Here is a 15,262-nt window from a genome sequence, read left to right on the forward strand (position 1 = left end):
AGGTGCTACTAGCTAGGAAAACCACCAAAAAAAATGAACCCCATGCATTTGGATCTTTCTAAAATTTGTGGAAAGCTTTATGGGGTTTTTTTTTTTTCCTTTTGGAGAAGAATATCTAGAAAAGGTGGGAACCATAATCTTTTGAACATTTCAATTTAGTCCCTTACTCAGATTGAAGAAAAGATAGAAATAAGCATCATTCAGTAGACATAACAGAATCTGAAACTCCAGACCCTGAATAGTTGGAAATGAGTTAGAGCTGCGATCCAAGATACCAAGCCTTTATGGCGAATCAGAATTTATCTAAAGCAGCACTGTCCAAGGGAACTTTCCGCAATAATGGAAACATTCTGTGCTGTATCTGCACTGTGCGATGGAGCGGTCACTAGCCACCTGGAGCCACTGAACACTTGAATATCGCTAAAGGTGCAACTGAGAAACTGAACATTTTATTGACTTTCTATTCATTTAAATTTAGATGGCCACATGTGGCTAGTGGCTACTGTACTGGACAGTGCAGGTCTGAATCTGAGATTTCGGGAATGAGCTCCTCATCAACCCCTCCCCTCAATCTATATCCTACCTGCCTGTCAATGGCACCAGCTCCTCCCACACCCCTGCGAGAGTAGATCTGCTCCTTTCCCTGAGCTCCGCCCTATGTGAAATGCAGGTCTGTTGTGGCACTGGCACATGCTCCTTTGTCGTAAGTCAGCCCTCTATGGAACCTCATGCTGGCCTGTGTCCCCATCGGCCTGCATCTTCATTAGGACAGTGGGCCAGTCTCCTCCTCACTGAACCTCCAGAAAGTCCCAGCTTCCAGCACAGATGCTCAAATGTCTGCTGTGCCAGACAAGGGTAAAAAGGTTTGGGTGAACTGGAAAGTGGATCTGGGATGGACAGGGAAAGGCAAAGGTGGGCTCAGAGTCCCCGCCTCCCACCCCACTAAAAAAGGAGTCTAAGAAAACTGTGCTCTTCTCTCTTCACCCCTGTTTTTGGTCCATCACTGCCCTGCATAAAGCAGGGATGGGCTCTCATTTACCAGCATAAAATTAATAGTGCAAGTTCTTATTTACATCATGAGAAAGGCTTGGAAAGAGCAGCCTTCCCTCCATCACAAGAAAGTGTACAGTCAAGCAAAATGCTGAGACTCGGCCTCTATTTTCTGCCTCTCCCCTAAACGCATGCACACTTGAGGTGTGTCTGCCCCTGCCTCTCCCCAACTGATATTTAAACTTGACCTTTTACATGTGGTTGGGCTGAGGTTATTTTTCTTTTAATGACTGATTAGAATCCAAGTCAGTGGTTAATCAAAGAGGAGACATCATATATATTTTTAAATGATTTTCTTATTTATGCTACATGAGGCACATCAAGTAGGAAGGTCAGTACAGGCTCTACTGAGCAGACCAGCCGCATTTGGAGCCTGCGGACAGTCCAGCAAGCCACAGAAATCTTTCGCATGTGCATTCCAGAAGGGTCAGGAAGCTTTCTGCTTGTCTTCCGTCTTGAGATCTCCCCTGGCAGAAAGAGCCATTTTTTTAGGACAAGAGAGAGAAAGAGGGGAAAAAACACTAAACGCTCTGTCCTTTAACGGGGACCAAGACCAGGCAGCGCCCATGGAACATACACAGCATGCAGTGAAAGCAGAGCCTGCCCAGAGGGTGAGACAAAGAGCGAACACGTATTTGTTTCTCACGCGAACCACCTGAAGCATCAAACCTTCTCTACTTTTTAAGTGTAACCTCAGCATGTCAATATCCCGCTAAAGAAAAATTCAACTCTCTCTTGTTGGATGCTTCAGTGAAAATGGGAAGTCCTCAAACATGCAGAGGAATAAGCCCCTATTCCCATTCCAAGCTATTCAACTGAAATGCAAATCAAGAACAGAAGCAGTGAAATGAGGGCTACAGGCAGTCCAAAATTCCTCCTGAGAACCAAACCTGAGACAAACAAGCCCAGGGCTTAGAATCCCATGACTCCATAAAGCTGGAAGGAACTAATTCAGGCCCTAAGACGGCGCACTCACCCTGATTCACAGGGATGAGGACAGGCCCCGTAAGTGAGAACTTGGCTGGTGTTTCCTTTCAGCCAGGCTGGATGGAGAGATGGTCCTGGAAAGAAGTGAGCCACCATCTCCCTATATGCACCTGACTTTGACACTGGAAATTTACACTCTGGCACATGAGCCTACCCATTATCACATCGTCAGGCAGGTAACGGATGAAAAAAAACACCTTCTAGACTCAAAGGCAGCAGCAGGTGGCCTATTAAACCTCAGGCAGGTGCCCTGCTGCGGGCTGGCTACTTGGAAAACACGAAGGTGCCCTGCAAGCTATCAGTGCTCAACTTGAGAGTGTAAGGGGATGTTTGGAAAGATCCTGAGATCATCTCAAGTCTGTATCTTGTCTACCAATGGTGGCAAATTCAACCAGACCAGACCAATGGTGATGATCCTTTCCTTAAAGGCCTCTAGAGAGAATCCCAGAATCAGCATGGTTTATTTTTTTAAAATCGTGAAAGAAAATGTTCTGTCAAAGGAAGTATGAGAATAACTTTGTGAGCAGGAGTGTATTTCACTAAAAAAATATTTCCCCTACAGAGTCCAGTATATCAGCCGTCTTTCAATGGCGGAAAGCAACATCAGTAGAGCAGCAGAGAGAACGGAAAGGTACGGCTCTTCTCATTCGCACATACTGACTCCCACTGAGGTCACACGACTTAAATTACAAGTCCTCTGATCATGCCCTGTGGTACCCACACCCAGCCACGCACCAGCGCAAAGCATTTTGGCTCTGGTTCCATCTTGACAGCTCTTGTGACCTGAGGCACACACGGGAGGTTTGCAGAGGCGTGCCTCAGCTGACAGGCGGTGCCACGGGAAAGTCAGGGGCCCATCGTGGCTGCCCTACATTAGGTCCTCAGAAGAGCTGTATTCTCTTCAAGAAATAGAGTGCAGATCTTCCACGTATGTCCAGAGCACAGAGATTCATTCTTCTATTTCTTTTGCATGTGCCAGTTTCCCATAATGCATGAGACTCAGGCACTTGGTATAAAAGCAAAACATTTCTCTACCTCTCCATTCAAGCCTAAGTCAGAATTACTGGCTTTCAAGGTAATTAAAAAGTTCTCACTTCGACCCTGTATAAGCCCATCCATTTTCTGTGTCTTCATTCCACCTACATTATATTTGATTTACTCCAAGATCTGCCTCCTCCAGATTTTAAATCTCCAGACTAGAAAACCCCAACTCCCATAGGCTTTTATATAAAATAAAATTTAAAAAAAAAAAGTCCTAGAGTATGAAGCCATTCCTTGATGTTTGTGCCTCCCCTGTGGTTTACTCTGGGGATGAATAAGACAACATATCCCTCTGCATCCATGATCAACAGCCAGTAAGACACCTTCAAATCACTTGGTAATAAAGGATCAACAGGTCAATGTTCCGAAACAGAAAACAAGATTAAAGTAGCAAGGATTTGAATTTAAATGCATAGCAGGAAAGACAAATTAAATGTTATGAAACGTTAACTCATCAGCAGCAATTAGCAATAAAACACCATGCAAATAAAACTGTTCCAACCGAGGAGGCTTGGCACCCCAGCATGGACCTAAACCATGCCAGAACAAAGGTACTTGCTTATACTTTGTTGCTGAGAACAACTTATTCCCATGTCAGGAAGGGGGTGCTGCTTGATTCAGGCCATCACTGCTGGTCCCAAGTGGTTAGCAGGGTCAGGGAGTGGAGACCAGGGCAGGCCTGTTGGAGGCCGAGGTCTGGGGCAGGAGTGGTCCAACCATCACACTGGTCTTCATGAAGCTGATTGGTGTATTTTCTTGCTGTAGAAGCTCTACCCGGGTGGTCATGATTCTTTGTATGTAAAGACTCGTGGTTTTCAGCATCCAAATACTATCCTCTGGTCCCAATCTAGATCTATGAAGCCAATCGGTAAGACTTGGTGTTTGGACACAGCCAATTCACCTTCTCTAACATGGATCATTTTTCACAGCAACAAAGCCCCATTAACCAGGGTCTTACTGATATTAAAACTTAGCTTTCTTTGATGTACAATTTTAGAACTTACTCATTTTCATCTGTCACACCAGTCCTTATGGTGCCCCAGGGCAATTTAATTCCCAACTATACTAATCACCAACGACCCATGCAAAATAAGAAAAGCAAAGAACACATCTCTTTCACTGAGATCCTTGTGAATACATGGGAGAATCGAGAGAAAGTTCTGGGTGGCGCCCCGTTCAGCACAGAACCAGCCTTTGGTTATCTGAATAAAGTGTGCCCCAGTTTCGAGTTCTTCTTATAGAGATGATTGTTCCTATTTAAAACTCCAGCTCCAGTTTCCTGTAAGTTCCAATAAATATTTAATGAAATCCAAAAGTTTTGGATAATTGTGGTGATTTTTCAAATTGAGAAAGAGACAGAGAAAGAAAGAATGGGAACAGAAAGGAAGGTTGACCAGAAGCCAAAAACCAGAGGAAACACTTAAATTTTAATCCCGGCCTGCGGAACTGCAGGGTGAGCACGCCTCTCCGAAGGCATGCACTCTTCCACATGCACACTGCGTTCAAGGGATTCTTGTGAAAAATTATGGATAGTTAGGCACTTGAGCTTATACAACAGAGAAGAAAAAAAAAATCAACCAACTCCACATGACCTCAGCTTATTTTCAATTTTCCCCCAGTTCACGTCACATCGTACAACAAACAAACACGGAGTCAGCCTCACCTAGAGCAGGCGTCATGGCGGCCACGGGCCCGGAGGGATCCAGCTGGAATCCACTCATCATGAACTGGGCGTCCGAGGCGGCGTTGTCCATCTTCAGGTTGGGCAGGTTCATGTTCTGGGCCAGGTAGTACTGATAAAGCTCGGCCTCGGCGGGCGAGGGCAGGCTGCCGAGGCCCAGGTGGCGGTTGTGTTGAATCTGGGTCATGTTCTGCTGCAAGAGCATCATGTTATGCATGTGCTTCTCGCTGGTCATGTGGATGCGGAGGTTCCTCGCCACGTTGGTCTCATAATCACACACCTCACACCTCCAGGTGGGTTTGGTTTTTGGTTTTGTGGGCGAGGGGGCCCCGCAGGAGCTGCTGATATTGGCTGCCGCGGCCGCTGCCGCAGCTGCTGCGGCCGCCGCCCCGGCCGTGTGGCTGAAGACCTGCTCCCCCGCTCCGTTCTGCAGATTCTGCATGTTGTTGAGATGCTTGTCAGACTGCATATGAATACTGAGGTTGCCTTTGGTAGTCGTGGAGTAGTTACACACCTCACAGCGGAAAGGCTTGTAACCACACGTGTAGCTCTCCCCTCGTGCCAACCGAGGGTGGGGCTGCCCGCTTTTGCAATAGACACAGGAGCCCCCCGGCTCCGGGTGCTTCTCCTTCATGTGTGCCTCCAGTGTCTGCTGGTACTTATAGTGCCAATTGCACTTGGGGCACTTGAGTGTCTTACACGAGTTACGAGAATGCATCATGGTCATGTGGCCGCCCAGCGAGCGGGAGGAGCCCAGGACCGTGTCACATTTTGGGCACTCCACGCCGCTCCCCGAGGGGCACTCCCCAACCCCAAGCTCGCAGAGGGAGCCAGTGTGCTGGTGATGGGGGACAAAGCCCCCATCGTCACCCTCTGTGCTTTCATTTGGTTCTGGTGCTGTGGCATTGTCTTTATTGGCACTTTCGTCAGCAAAGTCCAGCCTCCTGCCGCCCTCTGCCACATTGGCCCTGACGCCCTCACTGTTAAAGCTTAAACGATTCCTCCTGTTCGCACCATCAAAGACAACAAAGGAAGAAGCAGAATTAGAACTAGTAGAAGCTGCGCCCCTCGACAGTGTCTGGAGCACATTAGGCATTAAGGGGGAGTTAGAAATACTTTGGTTTGAGAGAGCAAGGTCCTTTTTGCTGCTACTACCTGCCGCGGCCCCAGACTCCTCGTGGGGCCTGTCCTCCAGTTCGTCGTCCAACTCGCTTGGAAAGAGTCCTTTGCAACCCTCGTCTTCCTCCTCCTCTTCTTCCTCCTCTTCCTCTTCTTCCTCCTCCTCCGCCTCTTCCTCCTCTTCCTCCTCCTCTTCCACCTCCTCCTCGGCTGGCTCTGCTTTCTCGGAGAAGCAATCTGGATCACCCACTTCTTGCTTCTCTCCTTCTGCTGCCCCAGAGTCCTTGCCCTCTGAGGATTTGGTAGGACTGGAGGCCAGAGGCCCCAGGGGGACTGAGGTAATGGGGGTCTTCAGGACCGAGCTCGTGAGCCCGCCAAGGTTCAAGAGGGTGCTGGGGGTCAAGAGACCAGCCTGGGGCTGCTCGGGGCCAGCTGCAGAGCCAGCTGGGAGAGCCTCCTCCCCTTCCATTCGAATGCCACTAAATTTACCATAAAAACTGTGTCCGGGACCTATGAGGTTAGCTGTGGAAACTAAAGGGTGCTGAAAGTTTTTGTTTTTTGGTTCCAGAAAACTTACAAGGGGTTCCTTGTCTTTGCCAATCCCTTGGATGATAGCGGAGATGTTCTTATTGCTAAGAATCTTCCGCTCGTCTTCACTCAGGGTCATTCGATGGTCGTGCACCGCGTGGGTCACGAAGGAACGGACGTACCCGAAGGAGAGTTTGCACAAGAAACACATCAGGATGGGCTTCCTCTTGCCGTAGAGCACAAAGCCATCGAATTTGGACAGGTCCACATTGTTGGGAACATCTTTGGATACGCAGGAGCTTTTGGCCGAGCCGTCGCTGTTCAGGTAATCCTTGTTGCTTTTGTGTCTCACGTCAAAAACGCGGAAGCTGTGCAGGACAGGGCTGAGCCCCGTCAGGGCTGAGGTATTCGGGAAAGCCTGGTCTGGGCCCTCAAACCATTTCCCGAAGGATGAGGCTATGTGGAAAGTGTTGATGATCTGTGGGTAGACTGGTGCAGCACAAGAAGGGTCCCCTTGTTTGCCCCCCGCACCGGGGAGGGAGTTCAGAAAGAGCGAAGGGAGAGGCCCACTGCCACTGCCACAGGCGCCCCCGCTTTGGGTCAGCTGGCTCAGGCTCTCGACAATGTACGCCGAGCCGTCCGGCTGGTAGACTATCTCCCCAGCCAGGTTCTCCACATCACTCTCCTCGTCCCCCTCCTCACTGGTGTCGCTCCCGCTCTCCTCCCTCAGGGGCAGTGGGGGGCGCGCACTGGGGCAGTGGTGCTCCATATAGGTCTGTAAGCTGGCGAAGGAGGCCGAGCATTCGTTGCAGCTGACCTCCTTGCCGGCGGGCTCGGCGGTGGGGCCGGCCGGGGCGGTGCTCTCCGCGAGGCGCTCATTGAAGGGGGCCCTCAGGCTGTCCAGGGGCCCATGGTTCTCGCTTGTGGACTGCTCCATGCTACTGGGTTTGTCGGGGAGGTGGGTGCTGTTGAGTTCAGTCCATTGCTGGTGCTGAGGGATACCGCACCCATTGTCCTTCCCCGAGACGACAGGCGAGTCACAGCCTTCCATGGTAAGGCCTGCGTGGAGCTTTCATTGCACCCAGTACGGATCGGACCTGAAGAGCGGAGGCAAGGGGGAGAGGAGGGAGAGAGGGGGAAGAGAGAGAGAAAGGAAAGAGGTTAGGAGGGCCGAGGCTAAGGTCCCGCATGGAGCACTCTAACAGGCTTCCACACCCACAACAGAGACCGCAGGGGCAGCGGGGCCCCCCTGGCGATCGCCCCATGCTGTCCAACACACAGAGGGCAGGTGGCACCCCAGGCATCAGGGCCAGGGTCTGTGACAGGAGAAGGGAGCACAGGGCAGGGGCATCAGGAGATTCCCTCTTGGTCTTCAGATTGTCAGCTGCTCTACCCCAGGAGACCAGATGGAATTTCCGTTCTTTGCAAGCACACTGTTAGCATTGGGCTGGGCGACAGCCCCAGAGGAGGAGATGGACCGCATCGCCTCACCAGGCCCCACCAAGGACACGCAGGGTGGCTCTACCTCATAAATACAGACAACACAACGTCACCCTCGGCTGCCCCAGCTGTCTGTGGGTCAGGGGAACACCAGGGAGGGACAGACGGAGGAGGGAGGTTTTGCACCCCCAGAATGGTAAACCTGTGCTAACTGATGCAGAGGTGAAGTTGCTGCTCTTGCCTTTACTGACCATGTTTCTGGTCTGAGAAGTTCAAAGAAAAGTGACTGAGGGCTGCACCGCTCAGAGGGCACATGTGCAGGCCCCACACGCTCCACAAAGCCCCCCCAGGGGCTTTCATCCTCTCAGGGTCTGGGACGCATCGCCCCATTTTACAAGCAGTAAAACTGAGGGGCAAAAATCTTAAAATAGGCCCCACGCCACCCCAAACACTGTGAAACAGAGAAGGCAGATCTCCGAACTCCCGTCTCCTCCCCACAAGCAGTAGGACACCCCTGCTTGTGACTCAGCTGGCTTCAGACTAAAAACATGTAGGTGCGAAACACAAGCCTGACATTTCTGGGAAGAACCTCCCAGACTCTCCGAGGGCTGACTCCCCCTCCTGCAGTGTCGCTGACGCCCTGTCTGCATGGAGCCCCGTCAGCCCTGGCTGGGTACTGCTGGCTGTCAAGGACCTTCGCAGCAAACAGAGACGGCAGCTGGCCTCAGCCAACCCATCCCACACCTGCCTCCTAGTTATTAGTTCCTACCCAAGCAGCTGTCCTTCAGCCCTGGGGCACTTCCGTTTCCGACTCCAAAGTGCCACTGAGCTGAATCTGCCCTCTGAGACCTCGAGTCCCTGGAGAGGGAGGCATCAGATCACCCACCGCTGCTCTGCTCCTGTGGCAACAACATCACAGGGGCACTTCTCCCATCCCCACGCTGCTCCTACAGGGAACTGAGAGCCTCGCACGCCTCACACGGCCCCCATCCCAGCCTGCAAATCCCAGGCAGCCCTCCTCCCCAGCGCCTCCTTCCTGGAGAACACTTGGCTGCTTCTCCACCCACCACCTCATTCATACACAGCGGATGGAGGTTTTGGCTGGGTTTGGTCTCCCTCCTCCTCAACCCCCATCTTCCCATTCTCTTCTCATTTCTTGATTCTTGACTGCACAGTGAGCCAACAGCTCCCCCTCGGGAAAAGATGGGGAAGGCAGGTTTACCAGAAATCTTAGGAGGAATAACTTTTTGGAAGAATGTGTCAGGTTTTGTTTAACACACACACACACACACACACACACACACACACACACACACACTCCACCTCTCAGTTTATAACCTCAAACTCCATTATGACAAAGTTCTGTATGTCTGAGAAAAGACACATTGATTTTAAACAACGACGGCTACACTAAACCAAACCAAACAGCAAATGCTGTGGGACTTCCTCACGAGGCTTAGCTGGCACACAGGTGAGAAGCCAGGGTGGCTCTTCTTAAGGATGCGCCTGATTGACAGCTCAGGCCAAAAAGGTTGGCAGGCCTGAAGGGGCGGGAGGGTTAACAGCCCGATTGTAAAATCAATGTCATAAATGCTTGGTAAGTTACAGGAACATGCGGGAAGGGGAGGCCACGATTGATAAAGGAGAACAGCTTTGATGCTTCACCAGGGACTTGTGTATCGACAGCAAAGCCAATCTCCTCTCCAGCCGGGGCTGGGCCAGAGAAACCTGCAAGCGTTTACCAATTAATTGGTGGGCTTTTCTTGCTGTTTTCTTCTTCCTCCTCCTCCCCCACAAATCACTCACTTAAGGGGTTGGGACTTTTGAAAACTCACCTAACTTTGTTTACTGTTTCCAAGCAAATGGTGTCAAGAAAGAATGACACTGTGACCACCCCTGAACGACACATGACCCCATGGGTGGTGACACTAGCCCCATGAGAGGGGACACGTGGAAGACTACTTAGTCACAGGGGCTAAAAGCTCACATGGGTGGGAAAGAAGGATCCCACCTTAGGGTCTAAGCTGCCTGCTCTGGGCTTCCTCTAGATGTATGCTGGCCAGGACAGGCAGGACCTCTCACAGCCTTGCTAAGCAAAGCGTGGGTCAGGGGCCAGTGGTATTATCTTCACCAGGGAGCCTGTGAGAAACGCAGACTCTCAGCCCTGCCCCAGATCAAAATCTGCATTTTTACATGACCCTCAGAGGAGGCACATCATTCAAGTCTGAGACACACTCAGCTACGCAACATTTTCACCCGACTGCCAAATCGTCCGTGCTGTGTACCTGTACTGCTAGGTGACCGCGCAGGGTCGGTCTTGGACTCTTTCGGCAGTCCCTAGGAGGTGCGGGGATGGGGATGGACCAGAGGGGGTCAGAGCACAGAGATGAAAAATCTCTTAAATGGCCCGGCCCTTCAGCTCAAGGACCTCAGGCCGTCCACCACTCTCCCACCGGGCCGGCCGTCCTTCTCACGCTGTTTATCAGCCAGTCAATAAGAAAAAGGTAGTTCTTACTTAAGGAGGCAGAAGTCAACTCGGCAGGTCGATCAGCACTCTGTCTGTAAACACGGTTTCCCGTAAAATCAATGATCTTCAGTTACAGAGGGCAGCCTGGGAACCTGGCGGGTCCCCACGCTCTCACGGCCCCACCAGCAGCTCTGTTCAGGCCCCAGCACCCTCCACCCCCGGCCCTGGGCCCCCTCCTCACCCTTCACTCGCCGGGGTCAGCTCACGCTTCACAAGCCCTCAGCCCTTCCCGCAGCCTGCTCCTCTTCAGCCACTTACACCCCCAAATTCCCTTCAACATGGATGCGTTCTACTCATGACCACCAATACTGTACTCAACATTGGGGGGGTGGTGCGGCATAGAGAATTCAGTTACTTTTTCTGCAGAGCACATCTCTCCTGTAAAATTAAAGGGAGAAGACAGGAGTGATCTAGGGTGCCGTACCCTCTCTGCTTCGTGCTAAATCTGCCCTTTGGGAAGGAATCTTGTACAGAAAAGTTTCAGCTTCATCAAGAACTCCCAACCCTTGCTCCTCTTCCTGTTCCTTGGAACCTATCTGTAAAGCTCCCTGTATCTTCGCAAATATCACTCTTTATTTTTCAAACATTGCTTAAAATGATAAAATACCACCAGGTTACTCCAAGGTCCCCCATTAACAAAGTCATCCATGTCCCTCTTTTCAACTGAGATGATGTGACGTGACAGTTTTATCACATCCCTGTAAGGAGGCAGGACTGAGCTCAATGCAACAGTTACAGGGAAGCTGGGGGGCGGGGGCTGTAGTCGTTGGGAAGGGGAGGGGGCTCCCGCTGTCGCTCTAGCTCCTGGAGAATTAAACATGAACAGTCGCACTGTGCAATCTTAAATTGTTAATTAGCACAGGGTTAATTAGGCGGTCCTTTCACAAGAGGCTGTTTGGCAGAAAACCAAGAAAGGAAACAAAGGGGACGAAAAGAAAAACAAAGAGAGAACCGAGCCGGCGAGAAACTGTTGCCCGTGAAGAGCCCACACAACATCGCCAGAGAGGAGCGAACTTGCGGCGGGCGATGCCGCTGCCCTCTGCTCCCTGTCCTGCCGGAGGGCTGTCAGCTGCTACCGCCTTCCTGTGGGCGACTTGGCATAGGTTCCGAAAGCCTCAAAAAATGCACATGCCCTGTAATTCAGCAAGCCCCCCATTCTAGGAAACGACCCAAGATAACCATAGAGAGATAAGACTACTCAACAGAAAAAAAAAAATAATAATCTGGCAAAACAAGGGACTCTCTAAATAAATTACAGTGCACAGAGTTCCAAAGGGTGTTATAAAGTATCATTTTGTTTTTAAAGAAACCATTTCAGGGAGTAAGAAAACGATCACCCAGGATGCTAAGTGAACAAAGTAGACACAGGTCTGCGTATGGAAATGCATGAGATTTATATCAGCATTTTTACAATGGTAATTGCTGGGGGGTGAGGCGATAGTGCCTCTGTTTCCCAGAGCTTTTTGAAACTAAAACCATCCTAAGAGGAGACATCCCTTCGTGAGTGAGGCATCACGTTGAGGCCTGTGGGGACAGCACCACCCTGATGCTCATAAGCACTCAGTAAGGTCAATGCTATTTTTATGCCCATTTTAAAGATAGGAAAACTGAGGCTGCCCAAGTTATGCAGTCTGAATAGCAAAACCATAGTCTGGCTGTAGAGTCTGTGTTCTTAGCCACTCTACCATGTTTTCCTTTAATGTCTATTGCTCAGAGAACTCCAGAATGTCCTTACATCTGGCATTCACATTTAGTCTTTATGTACCCAGGGACTGTTCTAAGAGATACCAGAATTGCTACAAAAAAGAACACTGCCAATTCGTACAACACACTTTTTGCTTGATAGTGGTGAGGAGAGGAGAGTTCAAAATGGACTTCCTTTCCTTACTTGGATATCTTCACACAGGAGAGATGGGGTCAACGGGGTGGGAGAAGCTGTTGCAACAAACTGTATGACAGGCCCCTCTTTGAAGGAAAAAAGGGCAGATTCCAGACACCACAGATCAGAGGTCTCCCACCCCTGCGCTGTGGACTGTTACTGGCCCGTGGCCTGTCAGGAACCTGGCCACCCCTTCCATGGAAAAACTGTCTTCCGTGAAACCGGTCCCTGGTGCCAGAAATGCTGGGGACTTACGCTGTAGATCAAAAAATGTATTAATTCATTCACACATTCATTCATTCAATAGTTACTGTGTACCTACTATGTGCCAGATACTAGGGAATCAACGCTAAACAGGTCACAACCTCTATTCTTATATGGGAGAGAATGACAAACAGATATAACATTAAGTGGTGAAAAGTATTCAGAAATAATATAAAGCAAGAGAAGGGGAAAGAGTGGTGGGTGTATATATCATTTTGGGTAAAGTAATGATATTAGATTTCAAAGGGTATGTTGTACATTATATATTGCAAGTTCCTCATAGTTTGAGAATAGATTAAAGAATTGCTGAATAGAATCTAGAAAGAAAAAAGTCCCAAGGAATTACTTGTAGGTTCACTAAGAAAATCCACGTAAAATATATTGAAATACAGCTTCACTTAGATTCAATGAGCTGAGAAATGCAGTAGAGTACACTGTTTGATTTTAATTACGTATTCCAAAGTTTATCATTTCTTTGTATCCAGGATGGTAAAATGCCTTTCAGATTAAAAAAAAAAAAAAAAAAAAGGCTGCTGGAATGGAATGTTATAGCTGGTGAATGCCAATACCAGAAATATCCACTCAAGAATCAGTGTGCCAGCGACATGCCTCAAAATTCTGTCTTATCCCTGGTTCCCTTCATTTAAATCTACAAATCGAGGGAAAAGACCAAGCACACACACCAATTTGTAAAGTACATAAAGCTAAGAGGACTAACTAATATGCTAAATGGTGGAATTAAGACTTTGAAAAAAAGATCTTGACAAGTTGGAACAACAGGCTCAAATGAACAAGATGAAATTTTGAAGGGATAAATAGGAAGTCCTGTATTTACATTCAGGCGATCAGTAAAATCAACAGAGGATGGAAGAGACTTGGATTAACAGGAATTCATGCAAAAAATACCTGGCAGTGTTACTTTACTTCAAACTCGGTGGAAGCCCAGAGCTGATACGGCAGCCGAAAACGTGAATGTGACCTCTGTCTGCAAGTCCTGCAGAAACTCACTAGGTCCGCAGCCCCTGCATTTCCTCTGTCTGCACGAAGGACGTTATACTCCACTTGGGGGAATCTCTTAAGAAGGGTACCGACAGAAAACCTGAGCGTGGTCAGGATGGCCGACCATGAACAGCTCCGGAGAGCAGAAGACAGAAGTTCCGTTGCCTGCCACCTACCATGAGGTTAAGTTACCTGTCTTCTACCTAGCTGCAGGGTTTAACTAGGAGTAATGAGGGAAATGTATTAGGAAAAATCTTTCTCAAGATCATGCAAGTTCCCAAACGGAATGTTGATGCTGGTGAAATACTGCAATCCCTGTTTTCCTGGATGAAAAGGGGGATCAGGCTGTGGCCAGGAGAAAGCCCTGTCCGGCAGACTCTCCGCCCTCTAAGAGGGGAAGATGCTTTTCATTCCTGGGTTATCAGCCTGGTTACTCAATCAGCTTTAAACCTCCTCCTCTGTGACCCCACAGTAATTTGGCACATGGCGACACACTGCAATTTGGGGGTTATCACACCGCCGTAATTATCTGGTGACTGGTCTATCTCTGCCACAAGGCCATGAGCGGCCTGAGAGCAGGTTCGCTGTCTCATTCATCTCTGTATCCCCCACACCCAGGATGTAATGGGTGCTTCGTCAAACTACGAAGGAGATTCAGGTATTGGGAGAAATATTAACACTTCGAGAAGAAAAATGATGATCCCTGAACACGTTCTGTTTCTTTTTCTCTGAGTTAAAAAAGTGCCTGGCGTAGCCCTCTGGAACTAAATGGCACCAGGGCTCCTTGGAGAAATGGACAGTTCTTGGGCTGGGGCGGGCAGACTGCAAGATGAGCCTGGGGCATCTTCCTGAGCTGAAGCACAAGGAAGTGCTCCGAGAATGATCAGAAGGTGTCGAAAGAACACAGGAATGAGTTAAATGGGGCTCCCACTGCCTGCACCTGGGACAGTTTGAGCAAGAAAATAAAATGACAATAAAGGATTACAACCCAATGCATGAAATAAAAATCCGTAATCCCATACTTTTATGCATTTTTTTTAAAGTGAGGGAAGGAAAAGTTCTTTTTAGGGTAAAATATCCAAATAACAAATGCAGAGGGAATTATGGAGTTAGAAAATCACCACTTGGTAACCACCATGGTAAAACCCATTTAGGAAAGGACCAATGGATACCAACACTGACCAATGAAAGTCTGAGGAGCAGTAACAGGGTATTTACGGAGTCTCAAAGCATCTCCCCACAAAATACTAATTACAGAAGGGACAACGATAACTTTACAGCAGAGAAACCTGGCAGACACCACCGTAACCATGTGACCAAAGTTAAGATCACGGAGACTGAGACAGACATCATGTGCCTCCTGAGAGGATACACTGAGAAGAACACAGCATCCCTTCCCTGATATTTCATTCCTGCCAACAATGCAAGGCCTGAATCTAATCATGAGGGAACATCACACAAATCCAAATCGAGAACAGCCTACGAAACACCCTACGCTGTTCAGAAACGTCGGTGTCACGGAACACAGAAAGACGGACTGCAGGACTGTTCCAGATTAAAGGACACTGAAGAGACGCAACAAAGGAACATAACACAACTTGAGATTTTCTTTTCCTGTGACAGGCATCACTAGGACAACAGGCAAAATCTGAATACAGTCTGTACATGGTACAATCGTAGTATTATTAATGTTAACTTCCTAATTTTGATACCTGTAGTGTGGTTATATAGAAGAATGTTTTTGTTT

General features: G+C 49.0%; 1 protein-coding gene across 2 annotated transcripts in view; it reads right to left on the bottom strand.

The window, feature by feature from the left end:
- ZFHX3 (zinc finger homeobox 3) overlaps positions 1-15,262 on the bottom strand; it is a 233,856-nt gene that overhangs the window by 151,618 nt on the left and 66,976 nt on the right. For both annotated transcript variants that reach the window (XM_045818414.1, XM_045818415.1), the window contains one exon: positions 4,742-7,503. In XM_045818414.1, coding sequence (XP_045674370.1) covers positions 4,742-7,457 — 2,716 coding nt within the window. In that variant the 5' untranslated portion in view covers positions 7,458-7,503. The remainder of the gene's footprint in view (positions 1-4,741; positions 7,504-15,262) is intronic.

Source organism: Phyllostomus hastatus, unplaced genomic scaffold (genome assembly GCF_019186645.2).
Source record: "Phyllostomus hastatus isolate PE091 unplaced genomic scaffold, TTU_PhHast_1.1 phas_scaffold_345, whole genome shotgun sequence".
Taxonomy (NCBI): Eukaryota; Metazoa; Chordata; class Mammalia; order Chiroptera; family Phyllostomidae; genus Phyllostomus; species Phyllostomus hastatus.